The 14635-nt window shown below is 51.7% G+C and overlaps 1 protein-coding gene across 3 annotated transcripts in view; it reads left to right on the forward strand.

Annotated features, from left to right (window-relative positions):
* Window positions 1-14635, forward strand: part of COL15A1 (collagen type XV alpha 1 chain) — a 1158634-nt gene that overhangs the window by 528041 nt on the left and 615958 nt on the right. For all 3 annotated transcript variants that reach the window (XM_075314950.1, XM_075314949.1, XM_075314951.1), the window contains one exon: window positions 5309-5362. In XM_075314950.1, the coding sequence (XP_075171065.1) occupies window positions 5309-5362 (54 nt within the window). The remainder of the gene's footprint in view (window positions 1-5308; window positions 5363-14635) is intronic.

Genomic DNA, 14635 nt, shown 5'->3' on the forward strand with positions numbered 1-14635 from the left:
CTTACTGCAGAGATAAGGGTGCAAAACTGGGCTTACTACAGAGATATGGGAGCAGAACTGAGCTTACTACAGAGATAAGGGTGCAGAACCGAGCTTACTGCAGAGATAAGGGTGCAAAACTGGGCTTACTACAGAGGTATGGGTGCAGAACCAAACTTACTACAGAGATTTGGGAGCAGAACTGAGCTTACTACAGAGATAAGGGTGCAGAACCGAGCTTACTGCAGAGATAAGGGTGCAAAACTGGGCTTACTACAGAGATGTGGGAGCAGAACTGAGCTTACTACAGAGATAAGGGTGCAGAACCAAGCTTACTACAGAGATTTGGGAGCAGAACTGAGCTTACTGCAGAGATAAGGGTGCAAAACTGGGCTTACTACAGAGATATGGGAGCAGAACTGAGCTTACTACAGAGATAAGGGTGCAGAACCGAGCTTACTGCAGAGATAAGGGTGCAAAACTGGGCTTACTACAGAGATATGGGTGCAGAACCAAGCTTACTACAGAGATTTGGGAGCAGAACTGAGCTTACTACAGAGATAAGGGTGCAGAACCGAGCTTACTGCAGAGATATGGGTGCAAAACTGGGCTTACTACAGAGATATGGGAGCAGAACTGAGCTTACTACAGAGATATGGGTGCAGAACCGAGCTTACTACAGAGATAAGGGTGCAGAACCGAGCTTACTGCAGATATAAGGGTGCAGAACCGAGCTTACTGAAGAGATAAGGGAGCAGAATCGAGCTTACTGCAGAGATAAGGGAACAGGACCGAGCTTACTGCAGAGATATGGGAGCAGAACCGAGCTTACTACAGAGATATGGGAGCAGAACCAAGCTTCCTACAGAGATATTGGACCAGAACCGAGCTTACTGCAGAGATATGGCAGCAGAACCGAGCTTACTACAGAGATATGGGAGCAGAACTGAGCTTACTACAGAGATAAGGGAGCAGAACCGAGATTACTGCAGAAATAAGGCTGGTTTCAGACGTCCGTGTTTTAGGTACGTGTGACATCCGTTTTTAACACGGATGTCACACGTACCCATGTTACCCTATTGTGCACTCTCACACGGCCGTGTTTTCACACGGATCGTGTGGCCCCGCTATTTCACACGGAGACGTGCCCATTTTTTCTCCAGCAGCACGGATGTCACACGGACCGCACACTGATGTGATCCGTGTGACATCAGTATGACACGTACCAGAGAAAACACGGGTTTTTAAATAAAAAGATTTTCTATATCTACCTGTATCCAGCGATTCTGTCTCTGGCTCTGCTGCGTCCCGCTCCTGACCCCCGCTCATTATTTTCATTGATTATTCACCGCGTTGAGCAGCTGAGAGCAGTGGCATCACGGTGACAGCAAAAGAGACAGCACCGCCGAGGACAGCACCCCAGAGGACAGCATGGCTGGGGACATCGCTAGTGACAGGTGAGTATCCTGCCTGCAGTGTGTGTGTTCAGGGACGTCCAGGAGGTCATCGAATTTCCCAATGAACTCTGATGACCTCCTGATGACACCCCTGCGACAACTGCGTTACAGCGAGTGTCACGATGGTGACTTCCAAGGGTTCATGAGAGTTCATTTGGAACCCTGATGAGATCCTGGATGTCACTGCACAAACTGCTGTATACTCACCTGTCACCGGCGATGTCCCCAGTGATGTCCCCAGCGATGCTGTCCTCGGCTGTGCTGTACCCAGCCTGTCCCCGCGATGTTCCGGCTTCTAGATCCTCAGGCAGCGAATAATCAATGAAAATAATGAGCGGGGATCAGGAGCGGGAAGCAGCAGAGCCGGAGACAACATTGCTGGATACAGGTAAATACAGAACATTTATTCATTACAGAGACACGTGTTTTACCCGGTATGTGTCACATGTATGCAAACATGGATGTCACAAGTATGTCACACGTATGATACACGTGTAACATATGTACCATAAACATGCATGTGACTGGTACCTGATTAAACACGGATGTCTGAAACTAGCCTAAGGGTGCAGAATCGAGCTTACTACAGAGATATGAGAGCAGAACCAAGCATACTACAGAGATATGGGAGCAGAACTAAACTTACTACAGAGATATGGGTGCAGAACCGAGCTTACTACAGAGATACGAGATCAGAACTGAGCTTACTACAGAAATAAGGGTGCAGAACCAAGCCTATTACAGAGATATGAGAGGAGAACCGAGGTTACTACAGAGATACAGGAGCAGAACCGAGCTTACTACAGAGGTACAGGAGCAAAACCGAGCTTGCTGTACCCATACAGGAACAAAATCGTACTTGCTCAGTCTACTACATAGAAACAGCAACAGGACACCAAGCCTCCTACATAGCTACAGCAACAGAACAAGGTTACTGCATAGACATAGTACCAGAACTTAGCTTACTGCTTAAATATGGTACCATATCTGAGCTTACTGTATTGATATAGGAGCAAAACCACACTTGCTACATAGATACAGTGCCATAACCCAGCTAACTATATACAGCAATTACAAAGCTTATCCTAGATTTTCATTGTTAAACTCGTACTTAACACGGCTGGCACACGGACTATACACTTATGCCATCTCTGTGCTGTATATGTTTTTCACGGCCCCATAGACTTCTATTGGCCCTTGTCATGTGCATGCTGCTGGGGAAAAAACAGATGTCTTCGTAGGGATCACACACGGTCTGTGTAAACACACGGACATGCGAGCAGCACCATAGCTTATAATGGGTACGCGTGGTAACCGTGTAAAAAACAGATACAACACATACCACATACACAGACATGTGAAGGAGGTCATAAGGTGGTGACATAGCTATGTCACAGTGCAGGGGTTAACTTCACTTTTCTTTTCATAAACATGGAAAGACAAATGAAATTCCCTAACACATATGTAAGAGAGCCCTTAGGGCCCGTACCCACAATCAGTGTCAGCAGTGTCTTGGACGCAAAGCGTCCAAAATGCTCTGTTGTACAGTACAGGCACAGTGGATGGAATTTATAGCAATCTCTGGCCCCCTGGGCTTCTTTTAGATGCTCCATAAACTGACCTGTGGCGCTGCTTTCCTATTCTCAGTATGTCAATTTATGCTAACAGCGATGCTAGTGTTCTGAGCGGGAGAATACAGCGAATATCCACTGACAGTCACTCTGATGGTGGGCACCGACAGCGCGATCTCCCGCCCAGGAGCCTAGCATCTTTACCAGAGAAAGCACGCTGTGCACAGATCGGGGAGACACCTGAAGGTGGACACTCACCCGTATAGATTTAGTGTTGTGCCCTAAAGATAAGTTTTACACATATACAATACACTATAAGGTTACGTGCCTATGGTCCTCTCCTGCGGGTCCATGAGTGCTCTCCACAAGAACCACAGCAGCCTGTGTCCACAGTCAGGGTTTGGGCCGCTGTGGTCTCTCTCTTCTGTTCTCTCTGTGGAGACACTTGTGGCTACACAGCAATAAATTGACATGCCAGGGCTCGGGGAACCGCACCACAGGTCCGTTTCCACTGTGGGCTGTACATGCACAGTGGGCATAGGATTTCTAGAAATCTCATCCACTGTGCTTGTACTGTACAATGCAGTGACAACACTCTGAATCCAAAACTCTGTGAACACTGATCGTGGGCACACAGCCTTACATACAGGCATCTTACAAACATACACAACCTCAGAAATACGGACATATAAACTTACAGTACAGAGATGTGTAAACATATACAGACATGTACACCGACACGGCATAGACATGCACACACAGTATACAGCCATATACACCTACACACAGTGTACAGACGTATACACCTACACACAGCCGTATACACCTACACACAGCGTGCAGCCGTATACACCTACACACACCTGCATACAGCCGTATACACCTACAGACATCTGCGTACAGCCGTATACACCTACACACACACCTGCATACAGATGTATACACACACACAGACACCTGCGTACAGCTGTATACACACACATACACAGATATAGTCACATAGAACCGTATACATATTTGAAAACATTCACATGCAAATAATCATATACAAAAGACAGACACAATCCTATACACACAGACACATACTGGGGAGCTTTTTACTTTTGATGATTGGGGGACACTTCTCTCCTCTTCTTCTCTCCCGTGCGACCACATACTTGTTTGATGGTAAATCCCTGTAGGTTAAAGGACCTGTGATGTGTGTGTGTGTGTGTCACGTCCATGTGATCAGAAGGGGCGGGGCCTCAGCAACACAGCTGATAACAGAAAGAAACTCCAGGTGTCCTGGAGTTCTTTATAATAGAAGCAGGTGTCTGAGGTAAGACCTGCAGATGGGAGGTGCATGGGGGGCGCAGATGGGAGGTGCATGGGGGGCGCAGAGGAAGGGGGGTGAAGCCTGTATGATTATAGTGGACAGGACGAAAAATGGCCACGCCCACTAACAAAGCCAGTCACGCCCACTACCCAGGCAGCTTCTACCTTCTAGCCACTGGGATGTAGCCACAACCCTTGTCTGATGCTCCTCGGCTGGATGGAGGCAGCGCGCGCTGCATGACGTCATTATAACACACATGGCCGCGCACTGTGAACTGCACGCGGCTGTGTCTCCTGTACTATGTGGCCGGTCAGCACTGTCTGCGCCTGTAGAAGTGTCAGTGTGCCCTGCCACATCACAGTACGGGAGACACGGCCGCGCGCAATTCACTGTGCGCAGCCATGTGTGTTATAAGGACATTATGCAGCAGGCGGCCATCCCTCTACAATAGCTGGGAGAGCAGCCTGGGGTGCAATTGCCCGCCTGCCTACCGGCCCAGCTCGCCCCTGGACACAGTGGAACATGAGGACCTGCGTTGTAGCGTCAGAAGCAGGGGAGGACCGCTGTGGAGAACACAAGGACTTGCTGGGAGCGCCTGCTGTGAATCACAGGAGGATTGCAAGTATGATTCTCATGGGGGGTGTTTACCTTTTTGAGGGGGTAAACGCACCCCCAACCCATTCTTCAATAAAAATAAGCCCTAGTGCATTTTTTAGGGCAATAACTCATATAAGACAGTGTCTTATTTTGGGGGAAACATGGTACTTAGAAAATTGGTGATGTGTTCAATACTTATATCACCCACTCTATAGCTGATGGGCTATACTTAGTAATACTGATTACTTCTATTATAAATCTGACACACGTACAGCTGCCAAAGTTCTAAAAAAAAAAAGCATCTAATAGGCAGAGCTATAAAATTAACATGGTAATATAAAGGTACACCCCATGATCTTACCAAGAAATTTAATCATTTTATATTTTAGGGTGAGAGAGGTGTCCCTGGATTAACGGGAAAACCAGGTGCTAAAGGAGAAAAAGTAAGTTTTTTTTCTGTTAATGGTGTAACTAACAAAATATCGAAGACGTAAATGAATGCCAAAGCTTAATATAAGACATGCCAAGGTTTTTGTGTCTCCTCCTTGATAAAGGCCATAGAAAATAGGACTAAAAAAGGCCCATATCTCTGGATCAGTAAGATAGATTACAAAAATAAGTGGCCACTTTTGACCTGTTGACATCTTCTCTTTAATGTAAGACATCTGTGGCACCCCTGAGGCTGCAGTTGACACAAAGTACTGCACCTCATTTAAGGTATAGTGCTTAACCAGGATCTGGAGGAGGTCTGTACCGGTTTCATCACTCACACAACTCAACCACACAACCAGGTTGCTGTTACGAGGGGGACCCGGGGAAGCGTGCCAAGATGGGGAATGGACAGCTTCCGCCGGTCAAGGTCCACTGTGCGGTGTAAGGGACCGCTGCTATGGTGGGTGAAGAGTGAGCGGGTTGCTGCTAGCGATCGTCTGGAATGTCACAGACGATCTACGTACACCGGTCTGCCCTAACCCGTGAGGGTTGTATGGCAGGGATCACACGGCTCGGTGTACCTGTTGCACGGGGAAGCACAGAGGTGCCCACGCACGTGTGCCAGTGGAAATCACGAGAATATGGCACAAGGGTAGCACAGAGGTGCCCACGCACGTGTGCTTTCAATAACCAGGTGAGTCCGGTGGAGACTCGAGGAGCTCACCTGGAACAGGAACACGGCCTGTCGAAGGAGCTACTGCCGGAGCAGCAAGGCAGGGACACAGCCTGCAAACCAGGTGCTGCCTAAGCAGCAAGGGCCAAGCCCACGGAAGACGATAATGCCTGAGCAGTGGCGTGGCAGCACGCTGCCAGACATCCAAACATAGAAGGACGGTCGCGCGCCGCCAAGATGGCAGGAGGAGCTTTTAAGGAGGTGTCGCTCCAGCCAAGGGCGGGCGCGAGGCGGAGATGACGGACTTGACCCAATCAGGATCCACGACGTCCCAGCCTGGCCAGTCAGGATTCACCACGTCACCAGCCTCGTCATCAAGCCGTGTGACGTGAGTGGGCGAATCAGGACCCACCAAGCATTGCACATGCTCACCCTCCTGCCTCTGGGAAATAGAGGCGGGATCCTCGGTCTCACAATGTGTAGAGATAACGGGAGTCTCACTGCTTCCCTGAGCAGAAAGCCTCTGCACATTGCGCAACCTCACAGACCTTCGGGGCTGCTGAGCAGGAGGAGCCGCGGCAGGCAAGGAATGGGAGACCGCCTCATTTCTTGCAACAGGAGTACCACTAGGTGTCACCCTTGTGCTGCCTCTCTGAGGAGGTTTCTCCTGCACTCTGCGCAGTCTGGCAGACCTTCGGCGCTGCTGAGCAGGAGCGCTCGTGGCAGGCAAGGAGACTGCCTCATTCCTTGCCACAGGAGAGCCACGAGGTGTAACATTACCCCCCCGTCTAGGCCCCCCCCTGCCCGTGCTCGAAGGCCGCTATCAAACCCGGGGCGTGGATATGATCCTCCAACTCCCAGGATCTATGCTCTGGACCACGGCCGACCCACTCCACGAGGTAGTACCTCCTGCCCCGTATGACTTTTGTCTCCACAAGCTTCGCCACCTCAGGGTCGTCGGACGGAGAGTCGGTTTGACGCGTCAGGGACCCCGAGAACTTATTAAGTCGTACGGGTTTCAGGAGGGACACGTGAAAGGTGTTGGCTATAGCCCAGCGTGGAGGGAGCTGGAGTCGGTATGCCACCGGGTTTACCTGCTCTAGTACTTTAAACGGACCCAGGTACCTAGGGGCGAACTTGGCTGCCTGTACCCGTAGGTTAACATTCTTAGAGGACAGCCACACTAGGTCACCAGGGGCGAAGGATGGTGCCGAGCGGCGGTGCACATCAGCTGTTGTCACCATCCGGTCTTTAGCCCTCTTAAGGGCCTCTTGGGTGTTATCCCAGATCTCCCGGGCCTCGGTCGCCCAATCCTCCACTCTAGGATCGGGTGACGTAATGGGCATCGGAACCGGGATTCTGGGATGTTGTCCGTTATTGAGCAGGAACGGAGTCTGGCCAGAGGATTCATGGACCGAATTATTAATGGCAAATTCGGCCCAAGGAAGGAGGTTAGCCCAGTTGTCGTGGTGCGCGGAGATAAAATGGCGGAGGTAAGTTACCAAGGTCTGATTGGTCCTCTCCACCAGTCCATTGGTTTCGGGATGGTATGCGGAGGAGATGTTCAGCTCTATCTGCAGGAGCTTACAGAGCTCTCTCCAGAAGCGAGACGCGAACTGGGGACCCCGGTCGCTCACCACCTTGTCAGGCATGCCATGCAGCCTAAATACATGCCTAATGAATAAGGTGGCGAGAGCACGTGACGTCGGGAGTCGTGGGAGAGGCACCAAGTGGACCATTTTAGAGAAGTGATCCGTGATGACCCATACGACCTTGTGGCCTGCTGACTTGGGCAGATCTCCCAGGAAGTCCATTCCCACCACTTCCCAGGGACGATACGGCACTGGCAGTGGGTGAAGAAGACCTGCCGGTCTCTGCCGGGACGGCTTATTCCGTGCACACGACATACAGGCTCCCACATACTCCTGTATGTCCTGGGGTAGTCTCGGCCACCAATAGTGCCTGGTCACAAGGTCTCTGGTCCTTTTGATCCCAAAGTGACCCCCGACCTTGGAGGCATGGGCCCACGATAGCACCTCATTCCGTAATTCAGGGGGAACGAGGGTCTTGCCAGGTGGCACCTGGTCCAAGGAAGTGGGAGTGACCATCCTCAAGCTGTCCAGGGGTAGTATAAGACGAGGCTCCTCCTCGTCCTCCTCCAACACAACCATACAACGTGACAAGGCATCGGCCCGTACGTTTTTCTCACCGGCCAGGTGGCGGATAATAAAGCGGAACCGGGAGAAGAACAAGGACCAACGGGCCTGCCTTGGGTTCAGGCGTTGTGCTGTCTGGAGGTATGTGAGATTTTTATGGTCGGAAAATACTTCAAATGGATGCTTCGCACCCTCCAGGAGATGCCGCCATTCCTGGAATGCCAGTTTCATCGCCAGTAACTCCCTATCCCCTATGGAGTAGTTCCTCTCGGCCGGAGAAAAGGTTTTGGAGAAAAAGAAACATGGATGCTTCCTTCCTCGTTCGTCTTTCTGGTACAGGACTGCACCAGCACCGACCGAAGAGGCGTCTACCTCTAGTAGGAAGGGTTTGGAGATGTCTGGACGATGAAGGATGGGAGCTCTGGAGAAGTAAGTTTTGAGGGTGTGAAATGCCTCTACCGTTTCCTGTGTCCATGCTTTGGGATTAGTGCCCTTGCGGGTAAGGGCAATGATGGGTGCTGCCACCGTCGAGAAGTTGGGAATGAACTGGCGATAATAATTGATAAACCCCAAGAATCGCTGGATCGCTTTCAGCGAGCGGGGCTCAGGCCATTTCATCACTGTCTCCAACTTCCCCGGATCCATTGCTAACCCCTGACTGGACACGATATACCCCAGGAACGGCAAGGATTCACGTTCAAAAACGCACTTTTCTAGCTTAGCATATAACGAATGAGTGCGGAGCCTCTTAAGTACTCGGATGACATCCCTCCGATGGGTGGCAAGATCGGGGGAGAAGATAAGGATATCATCCAGGTATGCAACCACGGAAAGATACAAATCCCGGAAAACATCATTCACAAAGTCTTGAAATATGGCGGGGGCATTGCAGAGTCCGAAGGGCATTACGAGATACTCGTAGTGACCGTCCCTGGTGTTGAAGGCGGTCTTCCACTCATCGCCCTCTCGGACTCGCACTAGATTATACGCCCCGCGTAGATCCAGCTTCGTGAAGATCTTTGCCCCACGGAATCGATCAAATAACTCCGTAATGAGGGGCAAAGGGTATTTGTTTTTGATCGTGATTGCATTTAATCCCCTGTAATCGATACAGGGGCGTAGATCCCCTTCCTTCTTTTGCACGAAGAAGAACCCCGCACCGGCCGGTGAAATAGACTTGCGAATGAACCCTTTTGCCAGGCTGTCCTGAATATATTTGGACATAGCCTCCGTCTCTGGAGCAGAGAGGGGATACACTCTGCCCCTAGGGGGCTCGGAGCCTGGCTTCAGGTCTATTCGGCAATCGTATGGCCGGTGGGGAGGAAGGGTATCTGCGGCCCTCTTGGAGAAGACGTCCCTGTAGGCCTCATAAGGTGTCGGTAAACCTGGCTCCCCTGTATTCCCTGAGGACCCAACCGACCTAATGGTAGCGGGTGGTTCGGTAGTCACGAGGTGCTCCCTACAGGATCCTGCCCATGATGAGATCTCCCCTGTTGCCCAGTTGAGTATAGGAGCATGCTGTCTCAACCAGGGGAGGCCCAGTAGGATCTCATCCGTCCCCCCTGGAAGCACCAGGAAGGACACCTGCTCATGGTGTCCTGGTGGTACTTTCATCCTGAGAGGGATGGTGATCTGGGTGATGGAATCGACTAGTAGGGACCCGTTGACTACCCGAACCCTGAGTGGCTTGGGCAAGAGAACCAGGGGAACTGAGTATCGGGTTGCCAGGGAGGTCGAAATGAAATTGCCATCAGCGCCTGAGTCCAGGCAGGCCAGAGCAGAGAAGAGAGTAGTGCCAAACTGCAACTGGGCGCTGATAGTCAACCTAGAGGGAGAAGCAGCGTCTAGGAACCCCCCTCTGATGGAAACTAGACGCTGTCTTTTCCCGACGGTTTGGGACATCGGGTAGCTATGTGTCCCCTCTGCCCACAGGAAAAGCAGATGACACCAGACCGAGAACCTGGGGTAGAGGAGACTGCTTTGGACACCTCCATTGACTCCACGGAGTCGCCTACAGAGCTGGCTGGGAGACCTGTCTGGTGGAAGACGGGAGCCAGACGCTTTTTAGGCCGTGAGGACGTGGGTGCAGAAGAAACCTCGAGCCTCCGCTCCGCCTGGCGGATGTCTATGCGAGAGGCAACCACAATCAAGGACTCTAAAGTAGCAGGCACCTCACGCGTGGCCAGTGCGTCTTTGACGAACCCTGCCAGGCCCTCCCAGAACACAGGGACAAGGACCTTATCCGGCCAGTCCAGCTCTGCGGCAAGTGTCCTAAAGTGTACGGCAAAGTCCCCGACTGAAGCGGACCCTTGCCGAAGTCGTAGGAGGCGCAGCGCGGAGTCGTGGGTGACTTGAGGCCCGAGGAACACCATTCTCATGGCCCCAAGATAGGCTGCTAAGTTATTAACCACCCGATCTCCGCGCTCCCACAACGGCGTGGACCACTTCAGCGCTCTCCCTGTGAGCAGGGACTGGACGAAGGCTACCTTCGCCTTCTCGGTAGCGTAAAGAGTCGCGGACAGCTCTAAGTAAGTGGTGACCTGGTTTATAAAGCCACGGCACTCGGAGCTGTCCCCGCTAAAGCGCTCTGGAAGCGCAAGGCGAGGAGACCTTCCGCCCAATAGCACAGCCTGGGTAGCCGCCTGGGTGGCGACTGTCGTCAGAGTAGTCTTGTCGGAGGAAGACTGCTCCACTGCTGCCAATCGTGATTCCAACTGCTGCACATAACGCAGCAACTGCTGCTGCTCTTCAGCCATAGCCAGACCTTTGGCGCGACTGTAATGTTACAAGGGGGACCCGGGGAAGCGTGCCAAGATGGGGAATGGACAGCTTCCGCCGGTCAAGGTCCACTGTGCGGTGTAAGGGACCGCTGCTATGGTGGGTGAAGAGTGAGCGGGTTGCTGCTAGCGATCGTCTGGAATGTCACAGACGATCTACGTACACCGGTCTGCCCTAACCCGTGAGGGTTGTATGGCAGGGATCACACGGCTCGGTGTACCTGTTGCACGGGGAAGCACAGAGGTGCCCACGCACGTGTGCCAGTGGAAATCACGAGAATATGGCACAAGGGTAGCACAGAGGTGCCCACGCACGTGTGCTTTCAATAACCAGGTGAGTCCGGTGGAGACTCGAGGAGCTCACCTGGAACAGGAACACGGCCTGTCGAAGGAGCTACTGCCGGAGCAGCAAGGCAGGGACACAGCCTGCAAACCAGGTGCTGCCTAAGCAGCAAGGGCCAAGCCCACGGAAGACGATAATGCCTGAGCAGTGGCGTGGCAGCACGCTGCCAGACATCCAAACATAGAAGGACGGTCGCGCGCCGCCAAGATGGCAGGAGGAGCTTTTAAGGAGGTGTCGCTCCAGCCAAGGGCGGGCGCGAGGCGGAGATGACGGACTTGACCCAATCAGGATCCACGACGTCCCAGCCTGGCCAGTCAGGATTCACCACGTCACCAGCCTCGTCATCAAGCCGTGTGACGTGAGTGGGCGAATCAGGACCCACCAAGCATTGCACATGCTCACCCTCCTGCCTCTGGGAAATAGAGGCGGGATCCTCGGTCTCACAATGTGTAGAGATAACGGGAGTCTCACTGCTTCCCTGAGCAGAAAGCCTCTGCACATTGCGCAACCTCACAGACCTTCGGGGCTGCTGAGCAGGAGGAGCCGCGGCAGGCAAGGAATGGGAGACCGCCTCATTTCTTGCAACAGGAGTACCACTAGGTGTCACCCTTGTGCTGCCTCTCTGAGGAGGTTTCTCCTGCACTCTGCGCAGTCTGGCAGACCTTCGGCGCTGCTGAGCAGGAGCGCTCGTGGCAGGCAAGGAGACTGCCTCATTCCTTGCCACAGGAGAGCCACGAGGTGTAACAGGTTGCCCTCCCCACTGGGGACCGGGCTAGGGTAGGGTCTTAAGGTCGCCTTCAAACATGGGGGGCACCACCCACTAGCGACAGGGACCCGGGAGAGGAGCAGCCACCAGGGGGAGTTAGGAGACAACACAACAGTTAAGGAGTTCTCCAGCAGAAGAGGACAGGAGCAGACGTGTCTTACCGGTGCTCTGGTGGGACACAGGAGTTGTTCTTGCGGTTGCCGAAGGGAGAGCTTCATTGCTCCCTTGGAACCGGCACGGCGCAAGGTGCAGGACCCTAGGGAAGCTCATTCTTCAAGTTGGTTTTCCAGAATCTGCTGGGACGGGGAGGTTGCAAGCTTCCCTGGCTACACAGAGCCTAAAAGCACAGTGCAAGATATGATCCTGGGCCTTGGACACAGCCAAGCCCCACTGCGGATCTGCAGCACCTGCAAATAGGGACAAGTGTACTTCTCGAGACAGACTGGGGTCCCCAAGTAGCTTTAAGCCATGGTGATCCATCACACAAGGCGCTAGGAGGATGGGACCCACTGAGCACAACACTGGACTGACCTTTCAAGGAATCCGGGTTCGACGGAGCCCATCACAGCAGATGATCAGTACTACCCGGACGAGCGGCACAAAGAGTGAATAAAGACACCTGGAACTGCAGCATTTGACTTGGGCTCTTATTACCGGCGCCACTGCCCCACGCCTCGGCGCCAAAGGCCATCGCCATCACTACTCCACTCATCATGTTTCCCAGGGCCTGCTCCGCCTGTGGGGAGTGATACCATCTTCGTCTGCTATTACCATCCACCTCGGAAGACAGCGACAGCAGCAGCGGCTAATCTGTGGCCGCGTACCACAGATGGCGTCACAACAATCATCCTATTACAACCCCCATCATCCTTCCTCCTTATTGGTGTACACTTCGGGGTACGAAGCTGGGCAGGCTACCGCGACATCCCAGACCACCACACCGGCCCGGTGACGAGTAAAGCAGGTACGAGACCCGTGCTTGACTACCCCCTGCCTCCTGGGTGCTACAGATGCATTATGCCATATTTAGGTTTCAGAGACCGAGAACACATTATAATATAAAAGAAAAAAGAAAAATCTTTCAGCTTACTGTGTTACTGTCATTAGTGGAAGCCCATAATGGTTCAGTGAGGCACTCCCATGATAAATGCAGGATCTGAAGGTGATTGAGTGTCATGGTAGGTCCGGTGAAGTACCAAGCGAGCAGCGAAAGGTAAGGGAAGTGCACACCTGCGTCTAGAGAAGGTGGGCGATGGTGACCCTTGATCAAACCTACAGCTGGTCCCTGGGGTCCCTCACTACCCTAGATAGGTTTTGCACCTATGCACCGAGACGGGTACATTACCCTAAGTATCCGTAGTGCTGCACCTTAAATAGGGAAAAGGTGGGATGAGCTCTTCGTCAACCCCACTAAATACTAAAGGAAGACACATGGGGGAAAAAGTATGACCTACATATCCACAGACGACACAGGCAGGCGTTCAGCAAGCTTCAGCAACGATACTACAGTTGAGAGCAAGCCACCTGCTTGCAACCAGAGCTGGAATAAACTGAATAATATCACCAGCACGAGTCCAGGGAATAAGGGAGTATTTAAGCACAAGAGAATACTGATAATCAGCAGCTAGATGGAAGGCGAGCTCCTGCTGGGTCTAAAAGGGGAAGAGATGAAAATTCAGCAGGAAAGCTAGCTATTACAATAAATATTAAAAGCAGGAACATTTTGTGCAGCCAAACGCTATGACCTTCTATTGCCAGAAATCACATGACTGTCTGTCATCCATGTCACACCTGTGACATTGAGTCCAGCACCAGATCAATGTCCAAATGTTAGGTTAAAAAAGCCATTTATTGAAGAAATAGCATTAACACCAGAAAAAAGCCATTAAAAGTAGAAGGAGACATGTACAGTACAGACAAAACGTTTGGACACAAATTCTCATTCAAAGAGTTTTCTTTATTTTCATGACTCTGAAAATTGTAGATTCACATTGAAGGCATCAAAACTATGAATTAACACACGTGGAATCAAATACTTAACAAAAAAGTTTGAAACAACTGAAAATATGTCTTATATTCTAGGTTCTTCAAAGTAGCCACCTTTTTCATTGATTACTGCTTTGCACACTCTTGGCATTCTCTTGATGAGCTTCAAGAGGTAGTCACCGGAAATGGTCTTCCAACAGTCTTGAAGGAGTTCCCAGAGTTGCTTAGCACTTGTTGGCAATTTTGCCTTCACTCTGCGGTCCAGCTCACCCCAAACCATCTCCTTTGGGTTTAGATCTGGTGATTGTGGAGGCCAGATCATCTGGCGCAGCACCCCATCACTCTCCTTCTTAGTCATATAGCCCTTACACAGCCTGGAGGTGTGTTTGGGGTCATTGTCCTGTTGAAAAATAAATGATGGTCTAACTAAATGCAAACAGGATGGAATAGCATGCCACTGCAAGATGCTGTGGTAGCCATGCTGGTTCAGTATGCCTTCAATTTTGAATAAATCCCCAACAGTGTCACCAGCAAAGCACCCCAACACCATCACACCTCCTCCTTCATGCTTCACGGTGAGAGC

This window comes from Anomaloglossus baeobatrachus, chromosome 6 (genome assembly GCF_048569485.1).
Source record: "Anomaloglossus baeobatrachus isolate aAnoBae1 chromosome 6, aAnoBae1.hap1, whole genome shotgun sequence".
Lineage (NCBI taxonomy): Eukaryota > Metazoa > Chordata > Amphibia > Anura > Aromobatidae > Anomaloglossus > Anomaloglossus baeobatrachus.